Below are 20554 nucleotides of genomic sequence, written 5' to 3' on the forward strand. Positions count from 1 at the left end.
GGGAACCAGAGGCGGCCCATGCATTATTTACTAGTTAATCACCAGCAGCAGGGAGTGTTATGACCAAGAACTCCCCAAACAGAGCAAATTGGTTCGGTAAACATTTCCTCTGCCATGTTCCAGAATGCTTTCTCTTATAGCCAGGGATGCAAATCAGGGGTTCAGGAACCTCGGGTCCTCCCCAGCTCACAACTCCAGGCATACAAGGCTTTGGGTGACTTTTTTTTTTTTTTTTGGGGGGGGGTCAGGGGGGAGGGGACTGTGACTCTGCAGGATGAAACCAGTTAGGCAGGCATAAATACCAACAAGGATGAATAGTGCTTTTCGGCTTCCCCCACCCCAGGTGGAGACTCTCTGTCCCCCTAAATCTCACAGGCATCCTGTTGCGAAGGTTGATGGCAGGAGCGTGGAGCCAAGCTACAAGGAAACTGCTCTCCCTGACTCTGCATCAACCCTTGTCCCCATCTCGCGCACCATCCATCACACCTCCCGGTATCATAGGTAGATGACTGCTCTGTAAACATACACGTTCAGTGCATAGAGTCAGGAATCAATCACCCAGCAAATGAAGAGTTGCTGTTCTACATCTTTGCAGGCAGATCTGAATTGAGTCTAGCCTCAAGATGGAACTTTAATATTCAACAGGATTCCAGAGCGCTTAAAAGGGAAACCATTTCAGTGCAGCCACCTGCCAGGGCATTTTATTTCTGGGAAACTGGCTGGTGCATCTGTGCACATGCATTTGGGGCGGTGGGGAGGCGGACGGAGCTCAGGATTGTGCAGTGGTGTTTGGGCCACTTCTCAGAATCTAATCCAATTACCAGGGAGGAAGACCTTCACGACCACCGCAAATCTTCACATCTGATCTCCTGCTGCCTTTGAAAACCCTCTCCCTTTTTTGGAACAGAATCATTTGGGTATGACACATAGCCTGACTCGGTCAGTGAGAATATGACAGCGCGGTTTCTACCACTTACGGTACATCTTCCACCCCCGCAAATAAAATAAAGTAAGGGCACAACTGAAAGGCTTCTCGGTAGGAGAAAAACTGATATTACTCATTGCAGCATTTTCAAATGCCTGGAATTTTATGGCTAGTTATTTAAAAGTAACATACAAATCCAGTTTAAAAATTCAGGTTTGTAAAATACACCATGTGGGTGACTCTGACACTCTCTGATCCTTTCTATGGGGAACTGGAAAACATCCGCTCTATTACTTTCTCTCTCCCTGCCCCCCTCACCTGATTCTGTCACACTGAATAACCACAGGACTTCCTTTGAGAAGAGCTGTGAGTTTTGGTTTTTTCTTCATGTTTTAAAGCCCAGCCCAAACACCATCTCCTCCAGGGAGGCTTCCAGGATGCTCCAAAGCCAGAAGCGGCTGCACACTACTTGGAAACAGCATCACCTCACTGGCACAATGCCTGCCCGGCAGTAACCACACATACACACAACCACCTGGCTGGACGGGAAACTCGGGGTGGGAGGGGCCTGGGGCTTATTCACTCCTACAACCACAGCACAAGCCCCCCCGCCCCCCCCAGCATCTAATGCACAGGAGGGCCTCCTGCAGCCACAATGCTGGGAGGAGGGGCACAAATGGCCGCTCCAGTCAGGATCCCTCCCCCTCCGGAGACGTAGGGTTCCTGACGTGTTGGCAAAACCCACAAGAGCGGGGACTTCCGTGGGCTGAGCAGAAGCTGCTGGGTCCACACTCGCTCCAGACTCAGACCTCCAGCGGGGGCCACACACAGTGCGACGGGCTTCTCATTTGCCAGACAAGGAATGCTTTTCACGAATTTTAAATAAGATTAAATTTAAGATCGAGAAAACAAATTTTAAAGATGCCAAGCTACTCCATTGCCTTAAAACAAAATGCGGACTCTCCTACTGTCTGTCCCACCTGGAGCGAGGACCCCCACTCTGGCCGGTCATAAAGCAGATGAATGGGCCGAGGTGGGTGTTCCCCCTCGAGAAGACCCCGGTCTACGCCCCCGTCCCTGGGCCATCCACCCTCTTTCCTGCAGGATGTGTCCCTGAGAAGCCAACTGACAAGCTCAAGGTCACACAGCTTTTATCAAACAATGCAGTCCTCCCCAGGCTGAGCCCATCCTGTCACTTACTCCATTCAATCTTTATAAAACCCTGGGAGGTGAACACTATTTCAAGTCCCATGTTACGCATAAGGAGACCAAGGCTCAGAGAAGTTAAGCCGCTTGTCTACCATCCCACAGCGGTCAGCCACGATCCAAAGCCTGGCCTGACTCCAAAGCCCCTACTTCCAAAGTCAGGGCTGATGGCTTTTTCAAAGAGAACAGAGCCCACGGCCCCCACAGGCCTTTTCCACTCGGCGGGTTTCCAGTGGCCCTCAGCCCTGGCCGCAGGTCGGCACTGGGGCATCTGTCAGGTACTGGCCTCCAGGCCCTCCCGGGGACTCCAGGCCAACGACGGCCGGACCCCTGGGTGTGCAGCCCACGACTGCACCGCTGGACGCCCCTCAGGTGGAGCTCCACATGCAGCCAGGCTGGAGAAGCACAGAGCTCCGCACCTCGTGCTCAGTTGGGAACCCAGCCCCGCCGAGGGAACACACCACCAGAGCCCCCGTACCTTGGTGCCCCTTCCCCACAGGCAGGAGGAGACCCCCAGGTGGCAGGAGCAGCCCTGCCCCGCCGCACAGTCTGAATGCACGCAGGAAGCCCCGAGGTCCTCTTTCACAACAAAAGGCTGCTGCCCTCTGAAAACACAGTGCCCACTGGGGTATAAGATAGGGCTTTAAACCTTTCAGCCCTGACACCCTGGAGTATGGAGGCAGAAAGAAGGGCCCCAAGGCCTGCGCTCCCAGGAGCTCTGACAGCTGTCTGGAATCCAGAGGGCACCTCCCCCAAGAGCTCCAGGGCCTGAAGCCTGCCCCCCAAGCCCCCGCCTGACCCCCCTCCCAGGTCCCAGAGGCCCCTCCCAGCTCCACCTCCTTCCTCTGCAATTCTGAATAATTAAAGGCCCAATTAGGCTACAGTCTAGTTTGGTGTTAATGAACGTTTGTGGCATCTGCTAAATGCGTTTAATTCTTTCTAAATGAAGTACTGGGTGGGCTAGAAACAGCAGAACAAACACCACACTGTCACCTACAGTAGACCAGGCACCATGGCCAGGCTGCGCCCATGGCCTCCGGGCCCTTCTCCCCCCACACACCCATCCCGGGGACCGCGCAGAGCTGGGCGCACCCGGGAATCGCTTACCCACGCCTTCCTTCCACACTTTGGGAAACTGAGACCAAGACAAGGGCCTGCTTTACCTGCAGTTGTATGAGGGGTTGTGGTTGAGCTGGGCTCAAAACTGAACAGTTCTGACCTAGCACCATGGTGCTGTCCCCTCTCCAAATGCACGGCGGCCATGATCTTCCCCAGCAAGGAGCATAGCCCCGGGGGGTGGGGAATGGCTTCCTCAGGGCTCAGGCCCCACCCCACCCCATACTCCTCAAGGATGGCAAACTTATGGCTTACCGGTATGTGTGTGTGTGGTCTGTATGTGTGTGTGGTCTGTGTGTGTGTGTGTGTGTGTGTGTGTGTGTGTGGTGTGTGTGTGGGGGGGTGTAGGTGGTTTGTGCATGGTGTGTACATGGGCGTGCGGTGTCCGTGTGCGTAGGTGGGTGGTGAAATGGGGTGAAAAATCTCACCAAGTTGACATGATTCTTGTGTAGATTTTTTGCAATGACGGTTTAAAGCACGTGTTTGCACCGCATGGCGCTGCTGCGTTGCGAAGGGGCGGACTCGGTGCACTTGAACCACAAGGCCTGCGATTGGCAGATACAACTGCTCCCGGGCCCGGAAAGAGCCCACCTGCCGAGACCCAAGGGACCCCCAGGGCGCTCTCCCGAGGGGTTACTCGTCTCCTCGTGCACCGTCCGTGGGGGGATCCATCCACCCATTCATCCATTCACAACTACTCTGAGTACGGACACGCCGAGAAAGAGGGACAGACGTGCAGGCTAGCCCAGCCCTGGCGCTGGTGTGGGCACACACACACACACACGCACCTCGCGCAGACTCACCTTTTCCAGTAGCTGCCTTAGCTGTTTCGTGCGGGCATCCCGTGAACACATGGTCTGCTGGGGGGCGACCACTGTGCAGATACACCTGCCCTCACTGTCCTGGGCAGAGCTGTACACCTGCCAGCTCTCTTCAGGGTTGGTGGGCAACACCTGGGGGGCAAGTGGGGTGAGGGAGCGAGAGGGAGAGAAGTGAGACCATAAGGCAGTGCATTGGGCACGACAACCAGGGAGGGCTGTCCAAGTCCAACCCCTGGCAGAGAAGGACAAAAACGGTCCGAAGACACGTTCTGACCACAGGGACGGATGGGAGCCCCGAGAACAAAGGGGTGGAATCCCATCGAGGTCCCCCGGGGCTAGAAGGAAGTCAAACAGGCACGACTCTAAATTTTGTTCAAATTCAGGGGATTTTTCAATTCCAGGGATGTTTGGTGTTCCAGCATCTGACCTAATCGATAGGCCAGGTAGCAGGGAGGGGGAGAGGCCGCAAACCTGTGAGGAGTCAGGCCAGAACACGAGTGCCTGGTTGACTCACAGCAGCACGTAATTCAGAAACAAGATCTCCTCCCCATAAGGCTGGCGCAGCCTTGCAAAGCCGTCCCTGACGCTTGAAGATGGACACCCGTGGTAACAGCCGGGATCCGGCAGCCCGCTAGCCCAGAGCCGCAACGACCCCGAGCCCCAGCTGCCGTCCCGCGGGAGGCCTGGCAGAGACTGCCCGAGGAGATACCAGCCTTCCAACTCTGCAAGGGCTGCTACCCACAAGTCATTTGGTGGCTGTCGCCAAGTTTCTGGTGCCATGTGGGGCCAGGTCCCACCCAAACTCTGTCCTGGGGTATGCCCAAGGAACACCGAGAAGCCAGGGCTGTGCCTGGCTGGTGTCACCTTGCAGCCCAGCTCAGGTGCTGAGCACCAGGTACACAGGGACGACACTACTGTCCAAAAACACTCCCCTAGCACAGACCCTCCCCCGCAGCCTGCCCTGTCGCCTCAGGTCACCTCCCTGCTATTTTTAGCATGGGGATGGGGAGGGGAATCTATAATAGCCATACATTTGTTTCATTCATTGCCAACCCCAGAAGCTGAGGACCCAAACGCAGGAGCGCAGTCATTACGAAAGCAACGCGGGATGCCATCCTTGAAACACCCAGTGGGGTGAACATGACGAGGGTCTTAGGTTGGGGTCACGTGGAGACCTCCTCCCAGAGCACTGTGCCCTGGGCAGCCAAAATCAGGCGGGAGAGGAGCCTCCTGCCCCCGTCCCCCCCCCCCGCCCGAGAAGGAGCCAGCCTGGGGCCCTTCCTCACATCCTCCTCCGCTCAGGGGTGCTTCCCGCTTAGCCTGGCTCAGGTTAGCCTGGCTCACGCAGCTCCAGCCACCGTCTGAGTCAGCCCTGCCCACAGGCGCCCTGGCCACTCTCCCCCTCCCCCAAGGCCTTGACAAGGGAAGAAAAAGACACCTGGGAAGCAGGACAGAGGGGTGATAGGACCGAGAGGGGGCCAGCTCCACAGCAGGTGCCTCCCAGGGCCCCGCCCCAGCCACTGCACCTTCGGGCTCCGGGACCCTGAGGGACCTGGTGTGGGGATGAACAGGGAAAGAAGCCTCGGGGACTCGGAGCCACCAGCTCGCTCGCCTGCCTGCTGGTCCACTCCGGCAGTCCAGTCCCGGCCGGCTTTCACAAAGTAGGGCGCGCTCAGTTCGAGCCCTGGCTGGACCAGCTCCGACAGGGTGGGGCAGCGGCATCCCCACCCCTTACCTGCTGAGTGACCTTGGACAAGTCCCCAAGTCCCCTGCCTCAGTTTCCCGACCTTGTCAGTGAGGGACTTCCTAGTAGGTGAAGGGGACTCCAAGCCTCAGAGGCCCTGAGGCCCCTGCCTCCCGAGGAGGAAAACCGGCGAAAGAACGAGGTGGCGCCCCTGGGGGACCAGGGCAGGCCACTGGCGGGGGGGGGGGGGGAGGGCGGGGCAGCGCGGGGACAGGGTCACCCCCGCCCACGGGGGTAGCCGCCGGGGACGCTTGCCGGTGCCCTTGGCCCTGCGCCCTGCTCGGCGCCGCCCAGCCCCGGGTCGGGGTCGGAGGGGAGCGGGCGGGAGGGCCCGCGGGGCGGCGGCGGGGACTTACGCCGGTGCTGCGGTCGAGCGTCCCGCCGCTGGCCGCAGAGAGCTTGGTGGTGTTGAGGCCCACCAGCGAGGGCAGCGTCTGGGACATCCAGTTGGTGATCATGGCCATGGTGCTCAGCACAACCCCGATCTTGAGCAGCGGCACCGACATCGCGCCTCGAGTCGCCTCCCTGCGCCCGCGCGCGCCGGCTCCGCGCCCCCGGGCAGCCTTCAGGCGGCGGGCACCGCGGCGGGCAGGGGCGCCCGGCCGAGTCCCCGCGCCCCCTCGGCCCGCCGCCGCCCGCTCGCCGTCGCCGCCGCCGCCCCGCGCGCCCCGGCCATGGCTGCGCCGCCCCGAGCGCCGGGGGAGAGTGCCCGCCGCCCGGTGGTCCGCGGTGCCGCCGCCCCTCCGCGCCCTGCGCCCGCGCCCCGCCGCCGGCTCGGGCTCCGGCTCCGGCTCTGAGCGCCGCGCGGGCTGCGCGCGGGGGCCGCGGCCGGGAGGCGGGGACACGGCCGGGCGGCGGCCGACGCAATCTGCCCAGGAAATGGGTGGATTTTTCCTCTCCGCTCCGGCTCCCCGCCGCCCCCTGGCTGCTGGCAGCGAGGCCTGCAAACCCCAGTCGCCAAGGGGTTGAGATGGGTGTACAAGGGAGGAAAGCTGACCACCGCCCCCAAGTCCTAAGATCCGCGTGCGCCGCGCGGCCTGACTGTCCCGACGGGTTGCGCCGCTGCTACCCTCCCTCCCGGCTGAGTCAGGCCTGGGCACCCCTCTGGGACCACCCCCACCAGAGCCCGCGGTCAGCCCTGGCTGCCCAGGACGGACTTGGGGGTGGCTCCACGCTCCCCAGGCCAGCCCTGCCACCCCCCTGAAGCTGGGAGGGGGGGTGGTCTCCAGCCCCAGCGCTGGGGAGAGGGAAAGAGGTGTAAAGGGGAGGGCTCTCTGGGAGCCGGGGAGGCCAGGTGCTCTAATGCCTCTGGGAAGAAAGGAGTCTCCTGGCAGTTGCCGGCACCCACCAGTATGGGCTCCTGGGTGTGGGTGGGAACAGTCTGTGCATGCAGGAGGGGTGCGGGCCCAGCTTGCAGGGCAGGAGCTGGGTGCAGGTTTGGGGCATCCGGGCAGGAGAGTGAGAGGTGCCCCGCCCATGAGGAGCATGGCCCTAGGTGGGGCCTTGGGGTCTGTGGTTGGGGGGCAAGAGTGGTGGTCCCAAGCCCTGGTGCCCAGGTAGAGGGGCAGGGAAGCCTGGCACAAGACCCCAACCCTCTGCAGCGTCACGCCAAGACGCGTGCGAGTCTCTCCGGAGGCTCGGGGCTGACTGGGTCGAACACGTTAATAGGGCTTTAGCATTTGCAGGAGGCTTCTAGGGGATGAACGGCACATCCTCCAGTCACTCCCATTGAGCATTCCCAGCCATTTGGGAAGAGAATTCCCCAGATCACTCACTACACTCTTCTTCTGACTGGGTGAGAATAAATCTCCCTTCCCGCACAGGGATTGCAAGGAGCCTGCCTTCCTGGGGCCCACCAAAGATGGACACCGCGTTCCTGGGGCTTCACTCTGCTCCGTCCCCTTTCAGAGAGGGGACGTGATCACAGCCAGGGCCGTCCTGGCCTGAGTGTTGGGTGTGAGACCCCGCTGAAGGGTTTCCTGATTGGTTTCCCTGACAATCGCAAGGGAGTGCAGGTGGCCAGTTCCAACCATTGGGGAAGGGCGCCATCTCCCAGTGTGTGCTGGTACTGCAGGCTCTGCTGAGCACCCACCGAGTCCAGGTCACACCAGGTCACACAAGACAGGCGCTGGAGGCAGCATTCACGCGGCCACCCGCGGTCCGCCTCCTTCCTCTGCCAGCACACAATGAACAGATTCAGGGCCCAAATCACTCACTCAAATCCCACTGCAGACTGTGGCCACTTACTTGGTGGGACGAATTTCAAATCGAACCCAATCTACAACTCTCAGGACCTCCATCTAGAAGCCGCAGGTACTTGCTTATTACCTTCTAGTGCAAGATGGGGGGTACAGTGTGCTGCAGACTGACCCGGGGGTGAGGCCCAGACAGAAAGAGCACCGACGCGGGAGCAGGTCCCCGGCATTGCAACCAAGTACACGCCCTGGCCAGAGAGGGGCATCGCTGTTGAGCCACTCAGCACCGAGAATGCAGACTCGGGGCAGACAGCCTGCCACCGGCTGGGAGACTCTGGCCAGGGCATTAGCCCTTCTGTGCCTGTTTCCCCATCTATGAAATGGGTTCAGTAACAGTAATTGCCACCTTTCTCTGCACGGTATCGTGAAGATTGGACGGTTAGTGCAGGTGCAGGCTTGGCGACCACTAAGAGTATCCTGCTTTGCACAAGACGAAACCTACTCAGGAGGCCCCTCCGCTGAGCGACCAGGGTTTAAGTGAACGGCAGAGCTGGGATGCGCCCCCCCCCCCCACGCAGAGACCTCGGCCGCCCCTCGTGAGAGCCCCTGCCGGTGATCCCGACACACAGATGCTGAAGAGGTATTGCTGGACACGAAAACCATCCCCACCAAAAAAACCTCCTGATTTTGAAGAACATCTGATTTCACTTTATGTCAGTAATGTCCCATAAGGATTTACAGTTGGTACTCTAAATCTGAAGAGCGCCAACTTGGCCAGGCTCCTCCACAGAGAAACCAGAGCCCAGGTAGTTGGAGATGGTGGAGCTGATGCTCCATCCAAGGACCGCTGGGCGGCTTCGCTCGCTCGCCCGGGACTCCCTCTGACCCCGGGCACAGCCTGGGACTGCCCTGGGGATGTGAAGCCCCCTCTGCAGTCAGGCTGGGGAGCCGGGAGGGTTTCTGGCACCCCCCAAGGCATGGCTGAGAGGCTGTCTTTTACACGTGTGGCTCTGGGTTACTCCCAGCCGGTTTGCCACATGAGGACGGTGCCTCGGAGTTCCTGCAGCTGCCCGGGAGCAAAGCTGACCCTGGGACGTCGGGGATTTGAGAAAGACTTGGGGGGAAAGCCAGCTCACACCCAGCCCCTCCTCACCACCTCTTCCTTCCTGTCAGTGTTTATAAAGAAGTGGACAGAGGCACCCTTCACATCCCTCCCTCCCAGAGGGCGTGTGTAGACAGAACAGGGGTGTGCAGTCGGTACAGCCCTCCTCCTGACCCACAGGCACCCCTGCCACCCTGCCATGCACCCCAACCACCCTTCCCTACTCCCCTGACCCCCTGTCCTACACCCCTGCACTGCACCCCTCCCCCTGCCCTGCACCCCTGCCCCCATCCTGCTCCCCTACCCTGCACCCCTGCTACCCTGCCATGCACCCCAACCACCCTTCCCTACTCCCCTGACCCCCTGTCCTACACCCCTGCACTGCACCCCTCCCCCCTGCCCTGCACCCCTGCCACCCTGCCATGCACCCCTGCCGCCCTGCCTTGCACCCCAGCCACTCTGCCTTGCTCCCCTGACCCCCTGTCCTGCACCCTTGCCCTCCTGCCCTGCACCCCTGCTGCCCTGCCTTGCACCCCTGCCCCCCTGCCCTGCACCCCTGCTGCCTTGCCCTGTACCCCTACCGCCTTGGCATACACCCTTGCTTCCTTGTCCTGCACCCCTCCTCTGACAAGCTGGAGGTTGGAGGGAAGTCACCTCCGACTCATCCAATTCCAAACCAGAGTCCTCTCCGGTGACTGGAATCCATGAGTCAGTAGAAAAGACTACCGTTTTTAATGCATTTGAAAGGGTCATCCGAGAAGCCGCAAGCAAGTGTAATTTGATTTAGAAGGCTACACAGTATTTCCCAAAGCAAACTATGAATTGTCGAAGAATGAGGCATTTGGATTAAAGATCCTTGGCTTCGGCCAACCCCAAATGTTCCTGAGGAGGAACTTAAATCCCAATTTCCACACAGCTTCCCTCGAAGCAAGGGCTCACTTACATTCACAACTCAGAATAGCCACGCAACCCTGACTGAGCCGGCGCCATGCTCCAGACACTCTCACCCTAGGTGCCTGACGTCCCTTAATCGTTGCGGACGCCGCTGGGTGATGCTCTTGCTGTGTCGGGCTCAGAAGGATGACAAGACCCGTCCAGGGTCATCTGGGGTGCCAGCCATTCCCAGGACCGAGCTCAAAAACGTGGTGGCCCTCGGCCCGACGGATATCACGGTGTCTGCCCCCGTTGTGTGACAAAGCAGCACCGACGGATGGCCTCTAAGCCACAAGCTGAGGCTCACAGCGGTGGAGGCTGGGAGTCCGCGAGCAAAGGCACTGGTGGCGGAGGAAGAGGGGAGACAGATGTGGGAGAGGAAGGGAGGGGGTCTGCACACAGCTCTTCTGCTCCTTGCAGAGGCCGTATGTGCCCTGGCCACTCACTTTCCTGCTGGGGAAGAACAGCCCTGCAGCAGGGAAAGGGTCTGGGCTGGAGCCGGGCACCTTGGGAGGACCCAACAGGTGACCTGAACCCCCTCTCCCAGCAGCCACGGAAGACCACCATGGGCAGCCCCATCCAAGCATCATCCCTTTATCCTGCCCCCTCCACGGCCTCTGGCTTTACCCCAGGTGGATGGCGGTGGACGGGGTTACTGCTCCTCACAACCACTCCTGAGGGGCTTTCCTCCTGGCCCAGCCCCGGGCACTTGCCAGGCCCTCTGTGTGGTGGAGAGACTCCCAGCACCGCTGCTGTCGGGCCGGGCCAGGCCGTGTGCAAGGGCCAGGCGTGCGCTGTGCTGAGGGCACTCTGCTCTCTGCCAGACCACCAGGAGAGCGTGTCCGGGGAGGGGCTCAGAAGACCCAGGCCAGGGCTCCGCCAGCCCGCTACGAGCCTGCCCCAGACATGCTTGGTCGTCCTGGGTGCCACTGCGGTTGGAAGTCGTTAGCCCAGCTGCAGACAGCCGGCGCGCCCTGGTGCCGAACCTCCTCCCAGGACACTTCCTCCCGCCGGCCACGCAGGCTCCAGCTCCTCTGAGGTGTTGGGACTCACGGCGTCTATTCCAGTCCCTGGGGGACAGTGCTCTGTGACCCACAGCCGTCCCCAGGCCTGCTTCTTCCCTGAGCCACGACGATGCCCCCTTCCAGCCCTCAGTCCTGATTCTCTGTCCATCCAGAGAGCTGGCTGCCCTTGGTGCCTCCCTGTTGCCCCCCACACCCTCTGCTCCTGCTCCGGAAAGTTCCATGGTGCTTTCATAAACACTGCCTCAGACTGGCTCCCGTCCAGACCAGGAGGCCATGGCTGCACGTCCTCTTAGGTGCCCATCGGACATGGGGTCCACTTCAGGGTGTGGCCCTTTGAAGAGCCCAGAAGAGATGATTCTGCAGGGCCCTGTGGGCTGAGCTTGTGGTTTTCGGGTGCTCCCACAAACGTTACTGTTCCCTACCGTCCATTAAGGGAACTCCCCATAACTGATGGAGGAGGACAGACTGGTTTCTACGGGGTCAGTCAATGATCCTGACACGAATTCATGGCTCCTGACATGGGTCAGAAGGTGACATAGTTATAAAAACATCTGAGAGTCAATGCTGGGGTCCAGCTGCTGATGCAGGAGGCACCCAGGAAGTCACTGCCCGTGCAGCGTGGGACCTGGGCACTGCCAGATGCTCTCTCTTCCCAGAGCCCACGCTCTGCCCTCAGCGGATTGGGACCCTCTGCCCACTGAGCCCAGACTCGGCCTCAGAAAGCTGCCCTGCAGAGGGTATGTTGTCTCCAGAGAAATAGAGTCCCTTGATGGCATGCCCTCTCCCCGCTCCCCACTCATAGCTGACTCTGCCCCTGCAACCGCAGGATGAGGCCCAGAGGCTGGGCTGCCTAGGGATCGGGAGCCTTGGTGCGCTGGGCAGGGCAGGGGCTCAGGGACTCATGTCGGAGAGCGGCGGATCGTTTCTGAAAGCCTGCCTCCGTTTCTGCTCCGAGTCCTGCTCTGCCGTCAGATTTAACACCAACACCCTGTGGTGCTGAGTACGCTATTTATAACATCTATAAATACACCTCTGTTCTCTCTTCGACCCTCAGACACCCCAAGCATCCCTTGCAGCAAGCGGGAGTAACTTTCTTTCCAGGGCCACCCGCGAGAGCCATCTTGCACACTGGAGAAGTCCCTGCCATGCAGCCTGAGCATCGTGCATGCTTGCTAACGCTGGGGATGGGAGTGAGCCCTACGAACCTGCGCCTCTGAATGCGGACGGAGGCTGGACATGGGGCTTCCGCCCACCTCTCCCCAGGCTCTCCCGGCCGCCCACTCTCCTCCCGACCGCCAGACCGTAGTTGTCACTAAACCCTGCATATGGAGCACACAGGACCAATCCCTGTCGCCGAGATGAGAGCAAGCAGATTGGAAAGCTTGTGTCTTAAAACACTGCCCGAGAGCAAAGAAGGCACTTTCACCCTCTGTCATCTGGCCATGTTGTTGTAAGATTTAATCTGGTCCCAGAGGGCGAGGGAGCTGGCCTTTGCAAGCAGCCGCAAGCAGGGTCTGGTCCCTCCTCCCCCGGTGCTGCGTGAATGATGCCCAGAGCCACACATGGTGTGACGGGACCGCGAGCCTGTCCGTGATTAGCGACGCTGGCTCAGTATGTTTGCGTGTGCTCGCCAGCTTCTTGGACTCAGCCGGCAAGCACCCACAGACATACTGGGACGCATGAGCAGGTGCAGAGCTCCCTCCATGCACCCTCATTTTATTTCCCAGAGAACTGAGGTAAAGGGGCCTGGGTGCGTTCTCCCAGACGCCACCCGGATGGGGACTTGCTCGAGGCCGCCCACTCTTCATGGTAGGAAGGAGACCACAACTGGCCCCCCCCCAGGTGCTCTGCTGCTCCCCTTCTAAAAGCTGGGTGTCCAGGTCAGGACATGGGGCCCGCAGCTAGAGACTCGGCCGACCGGGCGCCCCAGTGTGGCTCTGCCAAGGTCTGCAGCTCTGGCTTGATGGCTCCAGGCACCTCCCTTCTGGCTGCTGCTTGTGACCTTGAGCCTTTCCCTCTACTTTTCATCTTTCCTCTCCACCTTAACAGAAACGTGAGCTCGGTGTCGCAGGTGGCAGACAGACCTGGGGGTGCACCAGGGCTCTGTCACGTGCTGGGCTGCGAGGCAGGCTACGTCCCCTCGAGCTTGGACAGTGAGGATGCTGCACGGGGTTGCTGGGCTTGCTCCCTGCGGAGCCAGACGGCGCTCCTGGCGGGCAGCGTGAGTCGGGGCCACTCAGCCAACAGTAACCTTCCTTCCTGGGGTTACCCCTGTGCTTGAGGGTCTGGCGAGTTTCTCGTGTGTGAGGCCTCCTGAAAAGCGAAGGGACGGGCATCTTCGCTTCCCACCCCTGCTGCCCCGCTGAGAGCCGCCCAGACCATCGGGAGGGGCCCCGGCGTGGCGAGGACCCTACAGCTGCGGCTTTCAGCGGGTGAGGGGCATCGGCGGTGCTCCTTTCAGAGCCAAAAATTGGCTCCCCTCCCTGTCAGCCTGGCTGACAGTTGCCATGTATCTAATTCAGTTTAGCTAGTAATTAGTTTTGTATTACTTTACACGGTGATGTTAATACTGATTACAGGACCTGATAACTTTAGTAATAAATACAACCCAAGGCAGAAAATTACCTTTCTTTTTACTGGGGAAGGCGGAAGTCAGTGGAATGAGAAGCAATTTGCTCTCAGAGTTGAAGCAGCTGCCTGGGAGGAGGATTTACAGCTTTATGCCCTCCTCCTGTCACAGCACCTCCCTGCCGCCCCCCCTCCCCCCCGAAGGCGGGCCCACCTGGGAATGGAGCACGCTCCCCTCCCTGCTCCTCTCTGGTGGATCAGCCCTAAGGCAGGGGCCTACAGACCCACCGGCAGAGGAGGAGTAAATGCCCTGCATTGTGAACTAACTGGTTTAGGAAAAGACCACAGTGCTCCTGAGCCCCCAGCCCCACCACCACGACCCCTCTGGTGTCCAGTGCAGATGCAGGGGAGGCCAGGGGCCAGGGCAGGTGGACAGGAGGTCAGTGGGGTCATCCGTCCAAGGTTAGTCTACAACAGGTCACAGAACTGGGCTGTTTTATTCTCGTTAAATTTGCTCAGGGGAGCAGGTTGCTTCTTCCCCAGTAGGACGGGCAGAATCTCAGGAAAGAAGAGATAGGGAGCGATGGGTCCCAGCAGGATTCTGAGGGGCGAGCCCCACGCAGTCTGCTGTGACACCTGCCCCGTCCATCCATGGCACCCACCCTCACCTCCCCAAGGGAGTTGGGTTTGCTCACATCTGGACTCGGGCTCCTGGCCCAGCCATACAAGCACGGTGACACTTGGCCCTCAAGTGCACTTGGCATCAGCTGGAAGCCCATCAGGGTGTGCCCGTGGGGGGCTTGCATCCTTAAGAAAGGCCGAGCCTGGCCAAGGACAGGAGCTCTGCTTCTCCGTTAGAATAAATTGGATTCCTTCACACACCCTTCGTCCTCAGCCTCTGCGGGGAGCTCCTTCCGCCCCTGCTCCTCCCCCCTTCCTGCCCCAGCTCACTGCTGGACGCAGGAGCAAGCACAAGACGGCAGGCTCGCCCATCACCTTCTCCAAGCTCGCCCCTGCTCCAACCCCAGAGCCCCGGGTTCACACAGACTCCTGCCTCTTAAACAAACAATTACGGCAGAGCCTCAGGTCTTTCCACAAAGTTTGTCAGCCCAGACGCCAGACCACAGGGCTCGGACATGCTCCGCACCGTGAGCCCAGGTCTGACTGCACTAAACCCGACCAGCAGGCGTCCAAGAACAGCACGCGGTAGGGAGGGTGAGGTAGCCACTGAGCGGGACGGGGTCTGGTGGGGGGCGGCCGACATCTTTGAGAGTTATCCAGTTTTTTAAAGGTGGAAGTTCACGCTAAGAAGCTAAGAGCTTTTCTCAAGGTCACCCCAATGGCACCTGGTGGGATTGGCGTACAAGTAAGGAAGGCTGAGTCAAGGTCATCACTACAGAGCCCCCACCCATTTCACACCTTCCTATGCAGACAGCATGTTCCTATTAGTGGACCAGGTGGGCCTGGGGCTTATGTAGCCCCAGCTGTCCTAGCCTCCCCCGGGACAGAGGGGTCGGCTCCCCCACACCCAGCCTCCCCCGGGACAGAGGGGTCGGCTCCCCCACACCCAGCCTCCTCCAGGACAGGGGGGTCAGCTCCCCCACACCCAGCCTCCCCCGGGACAGAGGGGTCGGCTCCCCCACACCCAGCCTCCCCCAGGACAGAGGGGTCGGCTCCCCCACACCCAGCCTCCCCCGGGACAGAGGGGTCAGCTCCCCCACACCCAGCCTCCCCCGGGACAGAGGGGTCGGCTCCCCCACACCCAGCCTCCCCCAGGACAGAGGGGTCAGCTGCCCCTCACACCCAGCCTCCCCCAGGACAGAGGGGTCAGCTCCCCCACACCCAGCCTCCCCCAGGACAGAGGGGTCGGCTCCCCCACACCCAGCCTCCCCCGGGAGAGAAGGGTCGGCTCCCCCACACCCAGCTCCCCCGGGACAGAAGGGTCAGCTCCCCCACACCCAGCTCCCCCAGGACAGAGGGGTCGGCTCCCCCACACCCAGCTCCCCCAGGAGAGAAGGGTCGGCTCCCCCACACCCAGCTCCCCCGGGACAGAGGGGTCAGCTGCTCCGCACCCAGCCTCCCCCGGGACAGAGGGGTCTGTTCCCATGCACCCAGCCCCCCCAGGACAGAGGGGTCGGCTGCCCCTCACACCCAGCTCCCCCGGGACAGAGGGGTCGGCTCCCCCACACCCAGCTCCCCCGGGACAGAGGGGTCGGCTCCCCCACACCCAGCTCCCCCAGGACAGAGGTGTCAGCTCCCATGCACCCAGCCTCCCCCAGGAGAGAAGGGTCAGCTCCCCCACACCCAGCCTCCTCCAGGACAGGGGGGTCAGCTCCCATGCACCCAGCCTCCCCCAGGACAGAGGGGTCTGTTCCCATGCACCCAGCCTCCCCCAGGACAGAGGGGTCTACTCCCCCACACCCAGCTCCCCCAGGACAGAGGGGTCAGCTCCCATGCACCCAGCCTCCCCCAGGAGAGAAGGGTCAGCTCCCCCACACCCAGCCTCCTCCAGGACAGGGGGGTCAGCTCCCCCACACCCAGCCTCCCCCAGGACAGAGGGGTCAGCTCCCATGCACCCAGCCTCCCCCAGGAGAGAAGGGTCAGCTCCCCCACACCCAGCCTCCCCCGGGACAGAGGTGTCAGCTGCTCCGCACCCAGCCTCCCCCAGGACAGAGGGGTCAGCTCCCCCACACCCAGCCTCCCCCAGGACAGAGGGGTCTGTTCCCATGCACCCAGCCTCCCCCAGGAGAGAAGGGTCTACTCCCCCACACCCAGCCTCCCCCAGGACAGAGGGGTCAGCTCCCATGCACCCAGCCTCCCCCAGGAGAGAAGGGTCAGCTCCCCCACACCCAGCCTCCTCCAGGACAGGGGGGTCAGCTCCCCCACACCCAGCCTCCCCCAGGACAGAGGGGTCAGCTCCCATGCACCCAGCCTCCCCCAGGACAGAGGGGTCTGCTCCCATGCACCCAGGCTCCCCCAGGACAGAGGGGTCAGCTCCCCCACACCCAGCCTCCCCCAGGACAGAGGGGTCTGTTCCCATGCACCCAGCCTCCCCCAGGACAGAGGGGTCTACTCCCCCACACCCAGCCTCCCCCAGGACAGAGGGGTCAGCTCCCATGCACCCAGCCTCCCCCAGGACAGAGGGGTCGGCTCCCCCACACCCAGCTCCCCCAGGACAGAGGGGTCAGCTCCCCCACACCCAGCTCCCCCAGGACAGAGGGGTCAGCTGCCCCTCACACCCAGCCTCCCCCAGGACAGAGGGGTCAGCTCCCCCACACCCAGCCTCCCCCAGGACAGAGGGGTCAGCTCCCATGCACCCAGCCTCCCCCAGGAGAGAAGGGTCAGCTCCCCCACACCCAGCCTCCTCCAGGACAGGGGGGTCAGCTCCCCCACACCCAGCCTCCCCCAGGACAGACGGGTCAGCTCCCATGCACCCAGCCTCCCCCAGGACAGAGGGGTCAGCTCCCCCACACCCAGCCTCCCCCAGAACAGAGGGGTCTGCTCCCATGCACCCAGCCTCCCCCAGGACAGAGGGGTCTGCTCCCCCCACACCCAGCCTCCCCCTGGGCAGAGGGGTCAGCTCCCCTGCACCCAGCCTCCCCTAGGACAGAGGGGTCTGTCTGCTCCCCCACACCCCACAGGAAACTCCTAAGATGCTTCTCAAGGAGCGTGGAGCACCAGATTGGAAATCGCAGAACGAGACCAAGTAAGACGTCTTCCTGAGGACAGAGGTCCTATGGGCCCACCAGCCTGGCACGTAGTAGGCCGCCCATCACTGGCTGGCACTGGACTGAGTGGCTCATCATACGCGAGCCCTCGGGAGAACAGATGGCGCGGCCATATTCTCTCCCCCGCCCGCCCAGCCGCTTGCATCCTTCAGGCAGCGCGGATGAAACACAGGTAGGAGCCTCGCGTTTCTGACTTGTTCCCACTTCAACGCGGGCTGACCCGTGATCACGATGGCCCTGGAACCTTGTGTGCAGATCTCTGGAAGGGTCCCCAAAGGGAGGGTGCAGCCGTGGGAATGACTTAAGAGTGGATGAGGAACAGGATGGGCGGGGAGACAGACCCCTCAGGGCTCAGCCTCCAGTGCTCGGCTCTCCTTTGGCTTATGTTAGGTGTTCACAAGCATATGGAGCTTTGCTCGTGAGGCCACGCGGTGTGGCTTCCCAGGGCTGAATCACTTTGGGATCAAGAAAGCAAGACTCTTGAGTGTGGATGTTCCCCAAGCAGCTCTCAGATTCAGAGCAGCCCAGCCCTGACCCACACCTGCTCCCAACTCTACTCCCCACCTTAGAGGTTACTGCTAAAGCGGACAGGCCCCTGGCCCAGCCCTGATGGAGCCACCTGGGCAGCACCAAGGAGCAGGGATCTCTGGACCTGGTGGGCACTCTCTGAACGTTCCTAGACTGGAACAATCCAAGTGATTTTAGCTGGTTGAGCCTTTGTTCTAAAATCCCACAATTCAGGACAATAGGCCTCCAACAGAGAGGACTCTGGTAGCCTAACCTCAGAGGCAGGCCCCCGGAGGGTGGGGCCATGCCTCCGGGCTGCACTGAGGGACACAGTCCCCGGAGACATCCCACAGCTCTGCTTCAGAAATGGGAAAACAAAACCATTCCCCTTGCTGGCGCGGGGGGGGGGGGGTGTGGGGAGCTGACCTGGGTCTGGAAGGGGGACCTGGTTGCAGGAGGAGGGGCAGGTGCATGTGCAGGGTCTGGCTGACCCTCGTCGGTGGGGGTGGGGGGTGGGGGGTGGGGTGGGGCACAACCATCAGCACGGCCAGGCAAACACTTTCACCACTGAGACAAAGCTTCCGATTGAAGTTGAACCGAAAGTTTCTTTCCAGAACAGGGGATCTTTAAAAAGATGTGAGGAGGAGACCTCTGGATGAAAAGCATCTGTGGTCTGGGTGCCTGTAATGGAGAAGGCCACCGAGGCTCGGAGGGCCCTCTGAACAGCCCCTTCCAGGGCCCTGCAGAACTCACTCTTTCCCAAAACGTCTCAATAAGGCACATGCTGCTAATCACCACCTGCCTGGCTCCGGTCTGCCCGGGTGTGCTCATGTGTGTGAGTGTGCTTGTGTGTGCACGTGCATACCGTCCGTCCGCAGTTCACAAGCCCCTGAGCCAGGCTCTCCCGGCCGCCAAGAAAACTTCTCTGCGGGAAACCGTGCAGAGCGTCTCCAGGGGAGCCGACCATCTGGGGGGCCCAGGAAGAGGTCTCTGAGGGCAAGTGGAGCACAGAACCCTCCCCACGCTGCGCTTCCCGAGCACAGCCAGGGAGCCAGCAAAGGCTTCAAGGCGGAACAAGGGAAGCTTGTTCCAGAGCCTTCTCTCCTGTGATCCACCTCCTGCCCTCTCTCTTTGTTTTCCTCTTTCATCCTGAGATGGAAGGAGACAGAGGGAGGAAAGGAGAGTCGGGGGCACCTGGGGCTTGTGGCCAAGGCACAGGGCCACCCGTCCACCTCCTGGACCTGCAGCGTCTCTCAGCTCCGAGCGTGGCACAGTGGCACCATGGAAAGGGCATTTTAATGTCACTCCCGAGCAGCCGGGCTCCTGAAGCTGGCAGCCTCTTCCCAGCACCCCGGTGCCAAAACAACACCCCCATTCCAGTGCTCCCAGACAGCCCTTCTCCTCCTCCCAGACCTGCCAGCTCCCAGATGGATTTTTTAAAATGGAGCATACCAGCCAGAGACAGGCTTTCTATTGATACATTGTTCAGGGGATGGCAAGCCCCCTTAAAATGCCCAGCAGTCCCCACACGCACACGGCATCTTGCCACTCACACTTCCTGCCGCGCATGTGGCCACAACCCCCCGAGCCGCCACACTGAGGCCACACTGAGTCCACAATTCACCCAGCCCCGCACGCGTTGCCTGCCCTTCCCAGTCTGGCCTCTGAGGCACAGTTGCCAACACCCCCTGCTTCGGGAGCTCCAAGGGCAGCGTTATACCCAAAGGCAGAGATGCAGGATGCTCTGGAGCAGGGGTGTGGGGGGTGGGACTTAGATCTACCTCTGGAAATGCCAGGAGCTTGGACACCTTGCTCCGAATTCCCCCCACCATGACAACAGCAGCGATAGGAGCCCCTCATGCTGCCCTTTGAACTTCTCAGGGGAGTGGGAGGCTGGGGGTCCTAAGAGAGAGGGGGCAGCCCCCTGGCTGCGTTGGGTCAGGGCTCGGGCGGGGTTGGGGAGGTGGGAGCACGCAGCAGTCTGGGGTCAGCCCGCGCCCCTCCCTCCAAGCCGGGTGCGCGGCCCTGGGACCCCCTCCCCACCCAGGCGGGAGCTGGGAGCCAGCCGCTCCCCGACTTCAGGGTCCCCGCGCGCTGGGCGGACGCCGCGCTCCCTCACTTGCTCGCTCGCCCGATCGCAGGGAGGAAAATGGCGTTGGATGCACGTACTTGAGTGAGTTCGGTGCCCATCAGGATGAGGAAGAGGAGGCTGAGGAGCTTCCGGGCCGGTTGCATGTCTCGCTGCCACGGCCGCCGTCCTGGCATGCAGGAGCCCTGGTGCTGGCGCCGGCGCTGCGTGGACGCGGACGCGCTCCCGGCTCCGCTGGCCCCGCGCCTTCAGCACCCGGAGCCTCCGCTCTGCATGGCGAGCGCGTCCTGCGCGCGGTCCCCGCTGTCCCCGGGCGGGGCGCGGCCCTCCGCGGCCCCTCCTCCTCCCCCCCCCCCCCCCCGCACCGGCGCGCCTGGGCGGGGGTGCCAAAAGTTTGCCAGGAAGGCAGCCGGGTGGCGCAGAGGGACCCGCGCGCCACGCTCACGCGCGGGAGTGGGGAGGGCGCCGGCGGGGAAGCAGGCTGGGACAGGATGTGACATCAAAAAGGCGGGGGAAAATTTAACTCGGAGAGAGGAGTCCATCCTGGCTGGCCGCAGCTGCAGGGGGCTCCCGACCCCGGGGATCTGGGGTGGGG

At 61.6% G+C, this 20554-nt stretch overlaps 1 protein-coding gene across 2 annotated transcripts in view; it reads right to left on the minus strand.

The window, feature by feature from the left end:
- Positions 1-20294, minus strand: part of OLFM1 (olfactomedin 1) — a 38391-nt gene extending 18097 nt beyond the window's left edge. The window contains exons 1-2 of one of the 2 annotated variants that reach the window (XM_035723808.1): positions 20040-20294; positions 4051-4200 (exon numbers count right to left, since the gene is read on the minus strand). In XM_035723808.1, the coding sequence (XP_035579701.1) occupies positions 4051-4200; positions 20040-20135 (246 nt within the window). In that variant the 5' untranslated portion in view covers positions 20136-20294. Of the gene's footprint in view, positions 1-4050; positions 4201-6168; positions 6441-20039 lie in introns of those variants that run through there. The other variant, XM_035723807.1, reaches the window with a different exon arrangement.
- Between the last annotated feature and the right edge of the window lie 260 nt (positions 20295-20554).

Source organism: Zalophus californianus, chromosome 13 (genome assembly GCF_009762305.2).
Source record: "Zalophus californianus isolate mZalCal1 chromosome 13, mZalCal1.pri.v2, whole genome shotgun sequence".
Classification (NCBI taxonomy): Eukaryota; Metazoa; Chordata; class Mammalia; order Carnivora; family Otariidae; genus Zalophus; species Zalophus californianus.